This window comes from Bos indicus x Bos taurus, chromosome 4 (genome assembly GCF_003369695.1).
Source record: "Bos indicus x Bos taurus breed Angus x Brahman F1 hybrid chromosome 4, Bos_hybrid_MaternalHap_v2.0, whole genome shotgun sequence".
Lineage (NCBI taxonomy): Eukaryota > Metazoa > Chordata > Mammalia > Artiodactyla > Bovidae > Bos > Bos indicus x Bos taurus.
Genome location: NC_040079.1, coordinates 70,092,080 through 70,109,994, shown reverse-complemented (window position 1 = coordinate 70,109,994; position 17,915 = coordinate 70,092,080). Strand labels below are relative to the sequence as shown.

The following is a 17,915-nucleotide window of genomic DNA, read 5'->3' as shown; positions in this document are numbered from 1 at the left end:
AGCCACCAGGGAAGTTTCTTGGGTTATCATTTAATAAATAAACGTTCTTAGTGGGAAGTTTAAGATGCTCATATAGGCTGATGACTCAGTCAGGAATAAGATAACAGAGAGAGAATAAGATTCAGAAGCAAGGGGCTGTTAAGTGGGAACAATTCTTTTTTACAAATTTAATAACAGATTTCATGTAGGACTTAAAAATAATATAGTAAAATAAGAAGCTCTAGACCTCAAAGGCCAAAATTAGAAAGTCAACAAATACTGACTGCCTACTATGTGCCAGGCATTGTAGTCAACACAGTTAGCTGGGTAAGTTTCTGCTTACATTCTGGTGGGATACAGAGATTAGAAAGTGAACAGAAAAGGGCTCTCAGGGAAAGTGACGTCTGAGCAGAGACCAGAATGAGGTTAAGGGAGGGACTCGAGCACATACTGATATGTGGGTAAGGCCTTACAAACAGAAGACAGATATCTGAGGCAGGGCCTTCTTAGGAAGTTGAGGAACAGCAAGAATTCAAGTGTAGCTGGACACACTTTACAGAGGGGACACAGCTTGAGAGAAGGGGAAGAGATGCATTCAAAGGCTAGGTCTTCCAAGGCCTGGTGAATTTCAGTTAATGAGGCTTTGGGGTTTTGTTCTAAGTGTGATGGGAAGCCTAGAGGGTTTGGAACCAGATAAAGACATGATGCAATTTACATTTTAAAGGATCACTTGGGCTTTATTACGAAGGCTAGATTACAGGTGGGCAGCCAGAGTGGAAGTAAGGACTTATTCTGATTTGCCTCCATGTTATTAAATAATCCAGAAGTACTCTGATTCTCTCCGTGTTATCCTGTGTTTATCTGAACCAACCTCTTTTTTCTTTTTCTTAAGAGTCTCCAACCAAGCCTTTGTGCTACTCCTGCCTCAGCTACTTCTCCAACTGTAAGGAGGCAAAGGTACCACTAGCTCCCACACAGAGAAGCTGCTACTGTAGAAATGAGTGAGGAGAAAGAGAAATGACAAAGACCTGCTCCCATGTGCTTCCTAAGCCTGCAATACAGACATAACAATGTACTTTTTGCAGTGAGCATCAGCACAGTCTACCAAAAACCGAATTCTAAAGGCAAAGTACATTAAGACAGCAAATAAACAGACTAACCTTCTGTGTCTGTAGCGCTGTTGATGACGTTGGACAGTTTGGTTTTTAGGCTCGTGTACGTCACGTTGTTTCTCACATCACTCTCGTAACGCCCAGTGCCCAGGGATACTATACACTCTAAGGGGACGTCTGGCCAAAGACATTTACACTCATGCATTGCTAATGCGGAAGGGTTATTCAGGAGCAAACCTCCATCCTGCAAAATGTAAGTCAAACAAATATAGGAAGTAAATTTGAAGTGAAATTCTTTTTTACAAACGTGAAAACAAATTACATTTTCCACATTTTGAAATTTACTCAATTAGGAAAACTGAACTATGTAATAAATTTAACAAATGATTTAAAAACAAGAGATTCCTTTAAAGTGAATTTATTTTATAAACTACAGCTACAAAAGAAGTCATATGAAAATTCACTGGCTCCACTGGCTTTATTAAACTTTCCTTTACTATTAAGGAGGTTCTTTTTGAACTTTGGATTGCTCTGAATATTTTGTTCAAAATTACTCAAATGAACAGAATTACTTTTAAAGGTTTTTATTCTTGTTTAGTGGTTAATAGAGTCTATATAAAATCTGGCAAAAGAATTGTGGTTTTACCAAATAAATAAAGACCAGATCTTTCACAAATCCAATAAAACCAAATTGATTAAAGCAATTTAAGTTGAAATTTTATTAACAATACAATTTCAAAGTATCAATTTCATTTACTGCAGATATAACCTAAACAAAGTAGGCAAGCTTTATATTTCTAAGCATTATCAATAATCTACATTATTTTGAAGAATCCACAAGGAAAGAAAATAATTTTCTAAAAGTTTATAGCTGTTCAAAATTGGGTAGATATATCATGTGAGGTTTGCCAGGAATGGGATAAAACGAATGATGCCCATACCATACTCCACTTCTAATTCAGCAGAAAGCTATTTCTTTCATTAAATTATTTTTATTGTCAATTCTATATTTATACTCTGCAACTTCTAATCATTTGGCTATTTTAGATGAAACATTTCATTATCATAAAAACTATAAAGAAGGATAGTTCCATTGGACATGAAACAACAGACTGCTTTCAAATTGGGAAAGGAGTATGTCAAGGTTGTAATTGTTACCCTGCTTATTTAACTTATATGCAGAGCACATCATGTGAAATGCTGGGCTGTATGAAGCACAAGCTAGAATCAAGATTGCCAGGAGAAAAAACAATAACCTCAGATACACAGATGATACCACCCTTATGGAATAAAACAAAGAAAAACTAAAGAGCCTCCTGATGAAAATGAAAGAGGAGAGTAAAAAAGTTGCCTTAAAACTCAACATTCAGAAAACTAAGATCATGGCATCATGATCCCATCATTTCCTGGCAAACAGATGGGGAAACAATGGAAACAGGGAGTTTATTTTTTGGGGCTCCAAAATCACCACACATGGTGACTGCAGACATGAAATTAAAAGACACTTGCTTCTTGGAAGAAAAGCCGTGACCAACCTAGACGGCATATTAAGAAGCAGAGACATTACTTTGCCAACAAAGGTCCATCTAGTCAAAACTATGGTCTTTCTAGTAGTCATGTATGGATGTGAGAGAGGGACTATAAAGAAAGCTGAGCGCCAAAAAACTGATTCTTTTGAACTGTGGTGTTGGAGAAGACTCTTGAGAGTCCCTTGGACTGCAGGGAGATCAAACCAGTCAATCCTAAAGGAAATCAGTTCTGAATATTCACTGGAAGGACTGATGCTGAAACTCCAATACTTTGGCCACCTGATGAGAAGAACTGACCCACTGGAAAAGACCGATGCTGGGAAAGATTGAAAGTAGAAGGAGAAGGGGATGACAGAGGATGAGATGGTTGGATGGCACCACTGACTTAATGGATGTGAGTTTGAGCAAGCTCTGGGAGTTGGTGATGGACAGGGAAGCCTGGCGTGCTGCAGTCCAAAGGGTTGCAAAGAGTCAGACATGACTGAGTGACTGAACTGATAAAGAAGGATTAAGAAAAGAGAAAAAGGGGATAAAAGAAAGGCAAACAAGGTTTAGCAAGAAGAGATAATAATAAAATTAATCCCCCATCAAAAGTTGCCAAGTTTTAGATGGTTTTAATAGCTTGCTTCAAAATTAAAATTTCTGTTCCTTAAACTTTACCTGATTTCCATCCAAAATAGTGCAGAAGCTGATATTTTTGGTATTCACTTCAGCCCAGTGGCAAGGCATACCACCCCTTAAGCCATTTACAGAGTTACTAGCCCACCTTTGTTAGATGAGAGCCTACTCGTGTTAGATGCCTTTTCTATCGGCAAGTCATTAGGCTAATGTAACGTTTATGGCATCTCCTGAAGCCTTTCCACCCACAGTATTCATACTCACATTTACTTATTTATTGTGTACTTCATGTTTATCAGCCACTGCTTATTCTAAGCGCTGAGGTAAAACAGACTTGAAAAATAAACTTGTTAAGTAAATTGATACTTACCTTTTAGAGGTACACAGGATTGTGTTTTAACTGTATTACATCATGCATGTGCTTCTTAAAAAGCCTAATATCTGGATACTTTTGACTGCTTTTAATGTATATTTAATCATTTCACATCATAAATCAGAATTTATACTGGAAAATAACCGATGGACCATACAAATGAATGTCTCTTAATCAACTCATGTTTAGTTTTTTTTTTTTTTAATTTTGGTCATGCAGCAAAGCTTAGGGGATCTCAGTTCCCTGACAAGGGACTGAACCTGGGTGATGGCAGTAAAATGCCAAATCTTAACTACCAGCGAACTCCCTAACAGGGTGTTTAAAAATTTGTCTTTTATTATGAAAAAAAATATATAACATGAATTTGGTCCTTTTAAGCATTTTTAAGGTTACAATTCAGTGGCATCAGTAACACTCAGAATGTTTTCCAAAACATTTTTATTACACCAAATAGGATCTGCAACCATTAAGCAAGGATTCCCCGTCCTCTCCATCCTATTTCTATCCTAATCAACTATTCATTCTTTATATGTAAACTCAGAAGACTTCTTTGTAAAGCCAATCCTGACAAAATAAATCACATTTTTTATACTACTTCTTAACTCTGTATATATTTTTATTATTGAATTTATCATCTCATGCTATAACTGTTTATCTTCTAGTTTTGAGTTATTTGATGATAAGATCCAGGAAACACAAACAATATATCAGCAATTATTAAAAACCTTCATATTCTTTATGGTTAACATAATGTCTGGCACCGAGTAAGCACTCTCAACATTTTATCTAGTTAAAATGAATACTGTTAGCTGTGGCCTGGCACAGGCATAATTTAGCACAGAAAATGCTAGGCAGGCTCTTTCTGCTTAAAACATCCTTTACTTGGAAGGTTTATATGAAATATCATAATTTGTTTTAGGTTAATGTATTCTGAGTTCTGAACCCAACGTTTTAAAATGTAAATAAGGACTAAAAGAAATAATATATTAGAATCTGCAGAAAAACCTTTAGTGCAAACTAATTTATCAGGATCTTTCCCCAAAGACAGTGAAAAAATGATTTAATTTTGGAGGAGGAGGTGGAAAGAGAGAAGCGATATGCATATGATCAACTTCATTAAACTGTACACATAAAATATGTGTAGCTGTTAGAAAGAGAGAAGGGATAATTTTGTAAAAAGTAATTATTTCAAGATAAATATGATGCTACTTGGGTTGGGGAGACAAATAATACATTAGAAGCTATTCAAGAAGAATTCTTCCTATTTTATAGTTTCCCAGGACATCTAATAAACCTCGCAATACTGTAATAACATTCATCTCTTTACAAAGACAAATGAAATCTACCCATCCACCAACTTGTGCTTCAGTGTTGGTCACTCAGTTGTGCCTGACTCTTTGCAACCCCATGGACTATGGGAAAAGCCTGCCAGACTTCTCTGCCCATAGAATTTTCCAGGCAGGAATACTGGAATGGGTTGCCATACCTTTTTCCTGGGGATCTTCCCAACTCAGGGATCGAACCCATGTCTTCTGCATTGCAGGCAGATTCTTTATAGTCTGAGCCACTACGGAAGTCCCATAATTTATAATTTATACTTTACCTGATTATAAAAAGGATATGAACTTACATTAAAACATATGTCAGACGTGACAGTTAAAAAGACATGACAGTCTCATTTTAAAAATGAGACTAGAAATACTGAATATAATCATTCTAAGAGCTAAGGAGAAGAGGATTGTAATAAATAGTGAGTTATAGTTCTGGCAACTTTTAAAGAGTAGGAAGGGAACTTTGCTTGAATGTTTTCTTTGTTTAAGCACTTAAGATCATTCATATCTTAGAATACTCTAATCAGCCTTACATGGTGTCTTTGGAAGAGAAAAATATGCCATTTCTTCAAGTATACAGAAAGAAATATGGAATAAGGAAAATATTTGCTCAAATATGGTTTGCTTAGATTCTAGATTCTATCAGAATATTCTTAAGTTAGATGTGCTAATCTTTCTGGAATCAAGTCATTGATTTACATGAAAGTATATTCTCTGCATATATGATTTTATGCATTATTTTTAAATTTTTTACAATTGAAGAACAGTTGATTTACAATATCATGTTAGTTTCAGGTGTGATGGAGGTGGTGGTGGTGGTGGTGTAATCGTTGTGTCTGCACAGCAATTCTTTTATATATATACATATGTTTACGAAACTAAGTATTTTCTTCTTCAGATTCTTTTCCCTCAGAGGTCATTACAAAATATTGAGCATATTTCTCTGCATAGTTACATGCTTTAAATAAAATTTATATAAATTATTTTAATCTGTAGACCAGCCTAAGTTCAAAGATTAAGGTCATCAAAATAAAAATTGCTTTGCATGGAAAGGAATATCACTAATCTGAAATGGAAAAAGAATTGCTGAATTATTTTAGTTTATGATTTGCATTCTATAGGACTAAATTAAATCTTAGAACTACTTCCTCTTAGATAAAGCATAAAGAGCAAACGAGAGAACTTCTTTTGGAGTCTGGGAATGTAGGGTCCTGAAACTTTCACTAGTATTTGGCATAACTGCAATTTTGTAGCATGACAAGTCTTCAAGTTGTAAGCTATAAACATTAACTATTACATTTCCGAATAAATTGTTATTTCTCCATTTATGACATGGTGAAAACACTATGGAATATGAAGAAGTCATTGTTACAAATGGCAACATATATATTAAAATCCAATTTTTATTTTGATCAGTAAATCTCGAAATAAAATGTCAGAACAAAGCTCTACAGCTAGCACTTTCTGCCCTGAGGGGGAGGAATAAAGCGAAGGAAAGCGAGAATGGGAAGTGCCTTACATAACTCTGCAATGACTGAGCTGACCAAGTAGGAAACAGTCTGCACTGACTCCAGAGACCTAAGGAACCGATTTTAATCTCTTAATTACCAAGATTATAATATTACTTCTGGTAAGACAGAAAGAAAATGAGATAGCTGAATGTAACACTTATAATATATCTAAGCTGGTACATAAAGTTATAGAAGATGAATTTGATAACAATGTTTTAGATATTATAACATTAACACATATATAGATGCTATGCATTTATATAAAAACTATGAGTTTTTGAACAATATCTAAAATTTATTATCAAAATAAGTTTTCTTCTCAACTATATCTAAATACTGAGCCAGGCAGGAAAGTTAAGGTTATCGATTCCATCAAGGAATTTTAAGTGTAGTAGCATATAACAAACTAAGCATACATTGAAGTGAAGTGGCTCAGTCATGTCCGACTCTTTAAGCATACATTAAAACATATATTTTGGAAGTTATCAGCTCAAAACCTTTGTTGACTTTTTTATCACTGAGTATAAACTATGAGTTAAGATTTTCATAAATAGTGGGAAAACTTGACAGGGAAAATAATTTATGATAAAAGTCTCTGTCAAAGAAAAAGAATATATCATTCAACATTATAGAACAATGTTCAGCTTAACAGATCACTTATCCATAAATTTTAAAATAGTATAATTATAGACAGCACCCTAACTCCATCAATTAACAGCTGCAACCCTAGTCTGGTCACTTAATTTTTCTTAAGTTTTCAATTTCTCATTTGCAAAATGGACATCACTCTATCTGCATCCTAAGCTGCTGCTGCTGGTAAGTCGCTTCAGTCGTGTCCGACTCTGTGCGACCCCATAGACGGAAGCCCACCAGGCTCCCCTGTCCCTGGGATTCTCCAGGCAAGAACACTGGAGTGGGTTGCCATTTCCTTCTCCAGCATCATAAGCAGTCATAATTAAATGAGGAAATGCGTACAAAGGACATTATAGGTGTCTAGCACCTAACTAACCTACTGAATGTTTAATATTACTATTTTATTACATCTCCTTCCAAATACATCCACCAAAACTGTTAACAGACTGCATTCTGCATTTTTCGGGACTGTTTCACTTTTAATTTTTATCACATCTGGAAAGCCAGTCACACATACTACTTCATTTTTCCATCAAATTAAAATTATTGTAAATGGTCATGAATCTCATTTCAGAAGATACAAACGCATCTTTCCTAAAATACACTCTCAAACCAGAGAGTATTGTTAATTTAAGAAAAACAAACAGCTAAAAATATCCTATTTTATTGCACACACATCTTTTGCCACATGGAGACATGAGGAGAGTTTCCCTGGTGCATCCCTCTAAGTTCAGTTGTAAGTGCCGACTCTTCAGTCATGTCAAGTTTTAGAAGACAAGCCACACAGTCAACTTACTTGATGGAGATCATTTCCTAACGCATATTCTGCAAAGTAGCCCGGAGCAGCGGATGAGGCTCTGATGGCCTGCCACATTTTATACTGACAGCCTCCCAAATAGTGAGAGTTGATTCCAGGAAAATGTCCATAGTTTCTGAACACAAAGGCTTTTGGCGTTATCCCTCTGTTCACTATGGTACTTACTGCAGCGACCTAGTCGATTAAAAAGTGGACAATACGCATTGTAAGCAGCAATATTTGGGACTGTAAAAATTAAATATTTAGTGGTATGAATGAACATTGTACAACTGTACCTATCAAGGTAAAGTGTATAACATAACCCTAATGTTAACAGAAGCAGATCCTTTTAAACAGGTTTTGTTTTGTTTTGTTTTGTTTTAATGGGAAAACAGTAACAAGGGCTGGGACAATTTTGAGAAATGCATTATGAGAGAACAGTAATAAAAGATATTCTTTGACTGCGTGATTTGATTAGCTACTTAAAAAGAGATTCAAGAAGGCATAAATTTGCAGACCTTTATATGATACTGCAGTAGTAGCAACAAACAAAAACTAAAGATGAATAATACACTAATTTCCTATCACTTATAAATCAATCTTTGTTCCTGTGCTCTTTGAAAGCATTATGACTTTAGTAACTCAAACTCTAACACAATAAACTAATTCTCTAGGCTTTTTGATCACAGTAACTGGTGGCTGGGTTTTTTTTTTTTTTTTTTTTAATTAAAAAAACTAATCTTTATCACCTAGGGTCTCAGATTTTATCAGTATCAGTTGAATTTATATAAAATGTGATGTATCTATTAATGACCTGCTATATGAACTTTAAGAAGCTGAATGGTACTGGTGAGGCTTAAGTTATTAGGGCTCTATGCTAAGTCCTGCAAGAGGCCTGTGTGCTTTGCTATTTTATAAACCAAAAGTCACATTCCAAGTTCCTGTGAGTGACCTAAGTGTGTCTGTAGGCCACTATGGATAAGAGTTGGCCATATACTAAAATCTAGAGTCTTTCCATTAACTGGTATACAGGCAGGCTCAATTACGAAAGGTGTGGGTGGTTGCCTCATTTATCAGGAGTGAATTACTTTTTGAGGTGGCTGCAGTTCCCTCACACCCACTCTTTTTTTTCTTTTTTAAAGTCTGGCAAGGCTCACATTTTAAGAACAAACAAGAAGCCCTGAAGACACAAGAGAACAAACAAGGGGTGTAGCATTCATCCTTAGGTCCTTTCCAACGAGCTACTGCATCTCATCATCAAGGCCTCACATGGTCTGAAGGAGCTATCCCTCTAACCTCATTGCACACGCTGCCCTTGGATCCCTAGGGTCCAATCTCTAGGGCCTGCATTTCTGGAAGGCTCCTCTTGTATAGACTGTTCCCTTTGCCAGGACTGCTCATCAGCCCTTACACTGAAACCTCAAAGTACATTTCCTTACAGCAGTCTTCCCTCATGTCCTTGGTAAATACATGATTTCAGAGAACTGTTTTTGTGTTCCAAAGCACTTATTTCAGGAAAACTGCATCTCATTTGTGTGATCATTTGACTAATGCTTACTTTGCCCTACTGGACTGTAAACTCCATGTTGGCATTTACTCACTAATGTATCCAAAGTCCCCAGCACAGTGCTGACACATGGGGTACATAATTAATATCTAAAGAATGAACGAAAATATGTGTAAGCGGGAGTGAAAGAGCAATAGAGAGAGTTGTATCTGATTTTTCATGGTTACAGCTTGTTATTCAAGAATAAATACAAGCTGCACAGGATTCCTAGGTACATAAACCCTTATTCCTTAATCAAATAATGAGTCTTAATACAGGACACAGAACTCAAGCAATACTCAGATCACAAAATAAATAAAAAGAGGAGCCATACCAAGACACATTCTAGTAACACTGACATTTTTAAAGGTTGGAATTCCATTTGTATATTAACCTAATATATACTCACGAGGCACATGAAGTTTCTTTAAAAAAATCTATGGGGGGAAATGCCACAGTTTCCCTTAAATCCCTAGATTAGATTAACCCTATAATAATTCTTTATCTTTAGTCCCAGTCTTTCACGTTCTTAAATTTTTGTTTTATTTTACTTGATACAGAAAAGCTCCATCATTCACATTCTGTATCTTCATAAAATGACCCAATATATAAGGAATCAATATAATCTATTAACAGCAGTTCCTAAGAAAACTTTTCCCTTAATGAAGGGCCTTCATAATATTCTATTCACCTGACCTTCAATTGCATATAGGTGTTATATATAAGTGAAGTTGCTCAGTCATGTCCAACTCTTTGCGACCCCATGGACTGTAGCCTACCAGGCTCCTCTGTCCATGGGATTTTCCAGGCAAGAGTACTGGAGTGGGTTGCCATTTCCTTCTCCAGGGGATCTTCCCAACCCAGGGATCGAACCCGGGTCTCCCGCATTGTAGACAGACACTTTACCGTCTGAGCCACCAGGGAAGCCCATAGGTGTTATATTTAAGAGACTCTAAACTTACCTTAGGACACTTGGGGTTTCTTGCTGTTTCAATCATTAGTGAAGATCCCATCCTGTCCCTTTATTAAAGGAGAAGAATTAAATTATATCAAAATGATTTATTTCCCAATATCAGGGAACATACACTATGCAGTTCCTGTTATGTGGGACAAAAAGAAAAATCTCCTCTAGGAAGCTTACAATCCAACTAATGCACATAAAACAATACATAGCTACCTATTAACCTCCAATTCAAACTACAAGTATCTGCAATTCTGCAGGAGGTTGTGTGTCTGTGGGGAGGGGTCAATACAGGCTTTCTTATTTAGGAAAGATGGATGGAGGTATAGCTTGACAAGGACACCACTGATGGCAAGAAAACACATTAAAAGCCAGAACATATACAGAGTAAAGGCACAGAGGCAGAATAAATTTGTTGTTTTCAGGGTCCTCCTGATTGGATAAAGGAACTGTGCTGAAATAAGAGTGCTGAACTATGACAGGCTATATACAGAACAGTCTAAAAACCACATCAAGACAGACTTCAAACCTGTTTTAGCAATACAGAGCCTATGCCACCCCCCAAAAATGCTTTTTAAACCATCTGAACTGACATGTGAATTACTGCAACATTATAGGAATTACCCTTGGGCAGCAATTTTCACAACTCCATTACAAGGAAATTTTATTCAGTGCTGATTTTTTTTTCCAGACTTAAAAATTATGTATTTTTCCCCTGTACTAAATATAAAGAATGTTTTTTTTTTTCAACTTGCCTCAATAAGGAAAAATTCCTTTCTAACAACATTTTTTTCAAACAGTACTTACATTTCTCAACTAGATTATTAGTGAATTTCACATATTTACAAATTAGGTAGCAATATACCCTTTATTCGGAGAAGGCAATGGCACCCCACTCCATACTCTTGCCTGGAAAATCCCATGGATGGAGGAGCCTGGTAGGCTGCAGTCCATGGGGTCGCTAAGAGTTGGACATGACTGAGCGACTTCACTTTCACTTTTCACATTCATGCACTGGAGCAGGAAATGGCAACCCACTCCAGTGTTCTTGCCTGGAGAATCCCAGGGACAGGGGAGCCTGGTGGGCTGCCATCTATGGGGTCGCACAGAGTCAGACACGACTGAAGTGACTCAGAAGCAGCAGCAGCGTACCCTTATTATCTTTTATAAACACAATGTAAAATGCTTTCTATAAAGGACAAGATCTTTGTCTTCCCCAACCAGATCTGCATGTTTCTTCTGCATGAAGATCAAGGCAATTTTGTTCTCCTAAGGGTCTTTCACTTTATCTTCTCATAGAAATCTTCTGTAAAATTGGGACAGAGATCCTGGGAGTATGCTACTTTCACACTTTAAGCAAAGGTCACATTTATTTTTTTGTTTAAGGCTTAATTTTATAAAGAGCTAAAATGTTTTAGTGAATTGTTATGAATATAAATTTGAAGAGAAAATCGAAACATTAATTGTTTATTTTGGAGAAATGTTAAAATAAAATAAAACATTCCCAGATTCTACTGATGTTGTAATTAAAAAGTGTTCGTTAAGTAACACAAAATCATTATCCCAGGGAAAAAAGAATATAAATATGTTCTCAATAAACAATGAGAGGAAAAAAAAAATGACTCAAAAGGCCACGGAATGGACATGGTAGAGCATTAACAGCAAGGCCTTCACTGAATTTTCCAATCTTCTCTTTCTCATTTCCATACACTTGTATGCAGTCCCTTTCCACACAGATCCTGGGTGTGAGTGCTTTTGGTCAACAGGGCATCAGCAAACATGTCATTAAACTAAGGTTTGGTGAGTCCTCATGCTCTGTGCTTGCCCTGATGGAATTCTGAGACTGCCACAGTGGGATAAAGCCCAGGATGAGGAAGACCAGCTGTCCCGGCCATCTCAGCTGAGCTGCCCACTGGCTGCCAGCAGCCATGAGTGAGTTTAAACCACAGAATCATCAGACTTAATCATGACCTAAAAAAAACAAATTTAAACTTTAGGACTAGAAAATAATATAAAGATTTGCCTGATTTCGAGGTAGAAAACATTTTCTAAATATCAAAGTTCAAAATTAAAGGAAAAGATCTGACTACATGAAAATTTTAAGCTCACATTAAAAAATACTGTTAATTAAAAAGCACATTTTCAACATATCAACAAATGATTAGTACATTTATAATATAGTGCACAAAGCCCCAGTAGGAAAATGAGCAAGTACTACACTCTTGAAATCTGCACACTAAAAAGAAATTTTGAAAAAATGTTCAAATTTATCAATAACCAACGTGATGCCAACTGGAAATACCAGTTTAAAAACCTCTAAAACTGACAAAGTTTTAAAAATTAAAATGCTTGGTGTTAAGTATTTCATGAAATGGAAACACAAATTGATTCTGGTGGCTAAGCTGGGACAACTGATTTAAAGATCAATTCAGGTATACACATATATCTATCTGTAAAAGATTCTTAAAACATGTAAACTCTCTGGCCCAAAAAATTTCACCGAAGAAGTTTATCTTAAAATCATAACCAGAGATTTAAGTAGAGATGCAGGGTATCCACCAAAACTTTATTTTAGGTGCAAAAATATCTGAAATATCCTCTTTTTTTCACTAGGAAATATGTTAAAAAACAGTACATCCATAAAATGGACTGTGAACAATCATTAAAACATGTCTCAAAAAATATCTAATGACACAGGAAACCAATAAAAATAAAATACTAAGTGAAAATGTACATGCATTATCATCCCAATTTTATAAATGGTAAGAATACAAATGCATACTCACAACCTCACACACACATACACTTATTTATCTCTAAGAAATTCTAGAAAAATGTACATCACCATGTTAATAGTGATTTTGGTCTCTGCAGAACTATACATTTTCACTATTTTCTTTATATATTTTTGATTTCATATTTAATAATTACTTTAGAAAAATATCAGTATTGACCAAATAATTATGCCTCTTATAAACTGACCTACTGATATATTCTGAAGTGTGGGCAGAAATGTAAACTTTCCTACAACAGCACTATTCATAATTACAAAAAAATCAGAAACATAAAACATAAAATCATAAATCTTAACATTAGGTTAAGAAAATATGGCATCACCCTGCAGAATGCAGCCGAGTCTTTTTAAAAATATGTCAAGGGATTTTAATAAAGTTGAAAAAAGGGAAAAAGATAGAAAATTGTAATTACAATATAACTTCCACCATATAAAATATATATGAAAATATGTATCATCTAGGGGAAAAAATTAGAAAATATAAGGTCCTTGGCTCTGAATTTAAAACTGTGGGTGATTTTAAGTTTCTACTTTATGCTTATATTTTTAAAGTGAGTATAATGGCTTTACAGTATTTTGGGGAAAATGTTTAAAAATTATTAAATCTTTTAGAACAATATCTGTTAATGACTTGAGAAAGGCTAATACTACTATGCCTTTTTAAATAAGGCCGGTGAGCACCTGTGGATTCTGGTACCCTGAGAGTTCCTGGAACCAATATCCTGCAGATGCCTAGGGGAAACTGTTTGTGAAGGAGAAACAACAGGAGGCAAACGTGTCCTACACACAATGTTGTCGCAACTTTTAAAAAGGTGACTGCAATTTTTACATACCAATCTCACACATGTGAGCCCAACAAAGCAGTAAATAGAATACACTTCACCAAAATATTAACAGTGGTTATTTCTAATGAAGGAGATCAACAATTGAGTATTTACATTTTCCTGCTTTGTTTAAATACAAGACATTTTTTAAAAGAATAAATACAACTTACTTCAGAATGTTTTCCCATGTTTGACTGTCATAAAATGCATGGCTCCAACTCATTTTGACTGTTCCAACAATGACATTTTGTGAGAACACATCTGATCCTAATTTTCGATAAAGTTCCTCACATTCATCCAGGGGCATATGAAACAATCCCAACATGAAGGCTAATATAGCACCTGAAAGAAAGAATCTTTAGTTTTTATCAGCACGACCATTATAGTACTTATAAGACCTTCTGAGTCACAGACCTGGTTAAAATTATAGCTTTCATACTTTTTGACTGTATCACTTGAGACAAACCTCTTAACCTCCCAGAGCTCTCATCTTGTTCATCTATAAAATAAGGAAAATTACAATAACTAAAATTTATACATTATTGTAACACTGGGATAATACATGTAAATGGAATTACCAGGCCTCAATGAAGATTCAACAAATACTAACCACTGATGATAATTTTAAAATATATACAAAAGTGTTATTTTACATTAAATAACATATAATTAAGATACTGTGGTAGGTAATGTCCTTTCTAATCTTAATTCCTTAGTTTTAATCACAGAATACAGTATATTTGACAACTTATCAATTCATTAATATAATTACACCTTCATGTTGGTCCCAGGAACTCACATAACAAAGAAATTAGGTCTCTGGGATGTCTTTTTAAACAGCTGATTTAATACCCTAGCTGCAACTGATATCACACACTGCCATCTAGTGTACCGAACTGGCATAACCCTGAACTAAGGAGGAAAAGGGGCGAAGAATGCTTTGGGGGATGCAGAGAGGGTGGGAGGGGCAAAGATCTGTATGGCATTGCTGCTTACAAAAAGAAACAAAAACAGTAAATCATTATTATAATGCATTTTAAATATTGTATGTATTTTTTAAGTCTTATTCTAGTAAAAGAAGTCTTCAGCTTGTTTTAAAATTCACTGTATGCTATAACTATGTAACAAATTGTTATTTGTCAAGTTTCAGAAAATGTTTACACTAGAAATAACTTGCCCCCAAAATTAAGTTGCTTATAAGGAAAGCTACTATAAAGATATTTTAAAAAAAATTGAATTTTATTGTACAGGTAGAAAAAAAGAACAACAGGGATGTTAACCTTAAATTAAATATGTATTTTTAACTTTATAAAAACTGTATGTGCAAACAAAAGTTTCACATTAGAATATACAAAATGAAAAAGAAAGGAAAATTATGAGCACTGTAAGTTAAGGTTAACATAATCAAGAAGACACAGTGGAAAAGATACACTGCTAAGTGCAGAAATGCGCCTATCACACAAGATACTCTACTCCATGGATGAATCTCTGATTTAAATCCCGCTTATTGAGCATCCACCTACTAACCAGGGTGCCTGTAGATACATTTAAAGGTATGAATCTAGGACCATTCCAAATATTAACAGAAATGGCCAGGATAACAGCTTCAGGAAAAAAATTCCAAGAACATTTGCCCTGGGAAAGGTCTCTTCAAGAAAAGTTTCCATAGTTACATCAATTGGGTATATAAGTATTATTCTCCTATCCTGAGAGTGAGTCACAATGCGTTTTTAACATACTAGAACATCTAAGAAGTGTGTCTGTAAAGAAAACTGTTTGACTTTCTTTGTTATGTGTTAGTTCAGTCATGTCTGACTCTTGAGACCCCATAGACTGCAGCCCGCCAGGGTCCTCTGTCCATGGGATTTTCCAGGCAAGAATACTGGAGTGAGTTGTCACGCCCTCCCCCGGGGAAGCTCCCCGACCCAGGGATCGAAGCTGGGTCTCCTACATTGCAGGCACATTCTTTACCATTTGAACCACCAGGGAAACCCCTTAACCTTCTTTAACCCAGGTTTTTCAAAATTTGCTATCATCTGAGGAATCACTGTTCAGTGGAACATCACAGGAATCACCACTCCTTATGCTTCTGAAATTATCCCCACAACCATTATTGAGTTTTCAAAATGGAGCATAAACTAACATGCCCTTTGGGAATATGTCATACTTGATCCAGATAATACAGAGAAATCATTTGGCTTTGATGCTGGTAGGCTTTAGGATTACTATCATAATTCTAAAGAATGAGAAAAAAATAGAAAAAAATTATTATGATAAACTAATGTAAAGTAAGGAATTATCAGGTAAAGCAGTAAAATATACAGCAGGGATCTGTAATGCTAATAGTCCTTGAGCGTTACCTGGGCAGTAAGCAATGCGGATGGTGACTGCAGCCATGAAATTAAAAGACGCTTACTCCTTGGAAGGAAAGTTATGACCAACCTAGATAGCATATTCAAAAGCAGAGACATTACTTTGCCAACAAAGGTTCATCTAGTCAAGGCTATGGTTTTTCCTGTGGTCATGTATGGATGTGAGAGTTGGACTGTGAAGAAGGCTGAGTGCCGAAGAATTGATGCTTTTGAACTGTGGTGTTGGAGAAGACTCTTGAGAGTCCTTGGACTGCAAGGAGATCCAACCAGTCCATTCTGAAGGAGATCAGCCCTGGGATTTCTTTGGAATGAATGATGCTAAAGCTGAAACTCCAGTACTTTGGCCACCTCATGCCAAGAGCTGACTCATTGGAAAAGACTCTGATGCTGGGAGGGATTGGGGGCAGGAGGAGAAGGGGATGACAGAGGATGAGACGGCTGGATGGCCTCACTGACTCGATGGACATGAGTTTGGGTAAACTCCGGGAGTTGGTGATGGACAGGGAGGCCTGGCGTGCTGCGATTCATGGGTCGAAAAGAGTCAGACACGACTGAGCGACTGAACTCAACTGAAGCAATAGGCAGGGCACCCTGAGAAGCTTCCTGTGCACACAGGAGAGTAGGTGTGGGGGTGGGTGGCGGTGATACACGGGTGAGAGAGCTGATATAGGAAACAGAAAAACAAACGGAAAGCAAAACAAACACTCATCTGATAGTGAGTCAGTGAAAAACTAGAAAATTATTCAGAAACAATTATACTCTAACTTGCCAATTTCTTCCATATAAATACGAAACTGGAATTTTAAATGTACATCAGTTAGGAATATGCGAGTAGCAAAAGTATCCCTCTGTGAGGAAACTGCTTCTTATATCCTTTTTTATCTAGTTGTCTGAAATCAAAACTTAAACAGATAAATGTGAGAATCCGTTTAAAAGATTTCCTCACAGAGGGACACTTTCCAAAAGAAAGCAAAATCTTATCCATCCTTGATGTTCTATTGGTTCGAGTACAATTTTGAATACCCACCATCTTGTGGGCTTCGCCAGTAACTCAGACGTAAAGAATTCACCTACAATCCAGGAGACCCAGGTTTGATTCCTGGGTCAGGAAGATCCCCTGGAGAAAACAATGGCAAGCTACTCTAGTATTCCTGCCTGGAGAATCCCATGGACAGAGGAGCCTGGCGGGCTACAGTCCATGGGGTTGCAAAGAATCGGACATGACTGAGCAACTAACACTCACTTTTTCACCATTTTGTTACTTTTCGTAAGGCAATTAATTTACAAATTGTTCCTGTCACTGTGGCTTATTTAAAACATATTAGAAAAGCACACTAAAATCTATTTCTGAATGTTAACTTATTTCCAATAAGCATTTTTAAAAGTTAAGCAAATTAAAGGACTATTCAGTATCAAAATATGAAACTAACATCCATCATTTCAGGAAATGACCATGATCTTAATCATGAGAGTTTAATGTTCTTTTGCTTAATGCACTGCTGGGATGCACCACTTCCATATAATAACAGCAATTAC

General features: G+C 36.0%; 1 protein-coding gene across 2 annotated transcripts in view; it reads right to left on the bottom strand.

Annotated features, from left to right (window-relative positions):
• PNPLA8 (patatin like phospholipase domain containing 8) overlaps positions 1-17,915 on the bottom strand; it is a 50,497-nt gene that overhangs the window by 4,492 nt on the left and 28,090 nt on the right. For both annotated transcript variants that reach the window (XM_027539622.1, XM_027539623.1), the window contains exons 6-9: positions 14,178-14,349; positions 10,391-10,448; positions 7,883-8,077; positions 1,140-1,335 (exon numbers count right to left, since the gene is read on the bottom strand). In XM_027539622.1, coding sequence (XP_027395423.1) covers positions 1,140-1,335; positions 7,883-8,077; positions 10,391-10,448; positions 14,178-14,349 — 621 coding nt within the window. The remainder of the gene's footprint in view (positions 1-1,139; positions 1,336-7,882; positions 8,078-10,390; positions 10,449-14,177; positions 14,350-17,915) is intronic.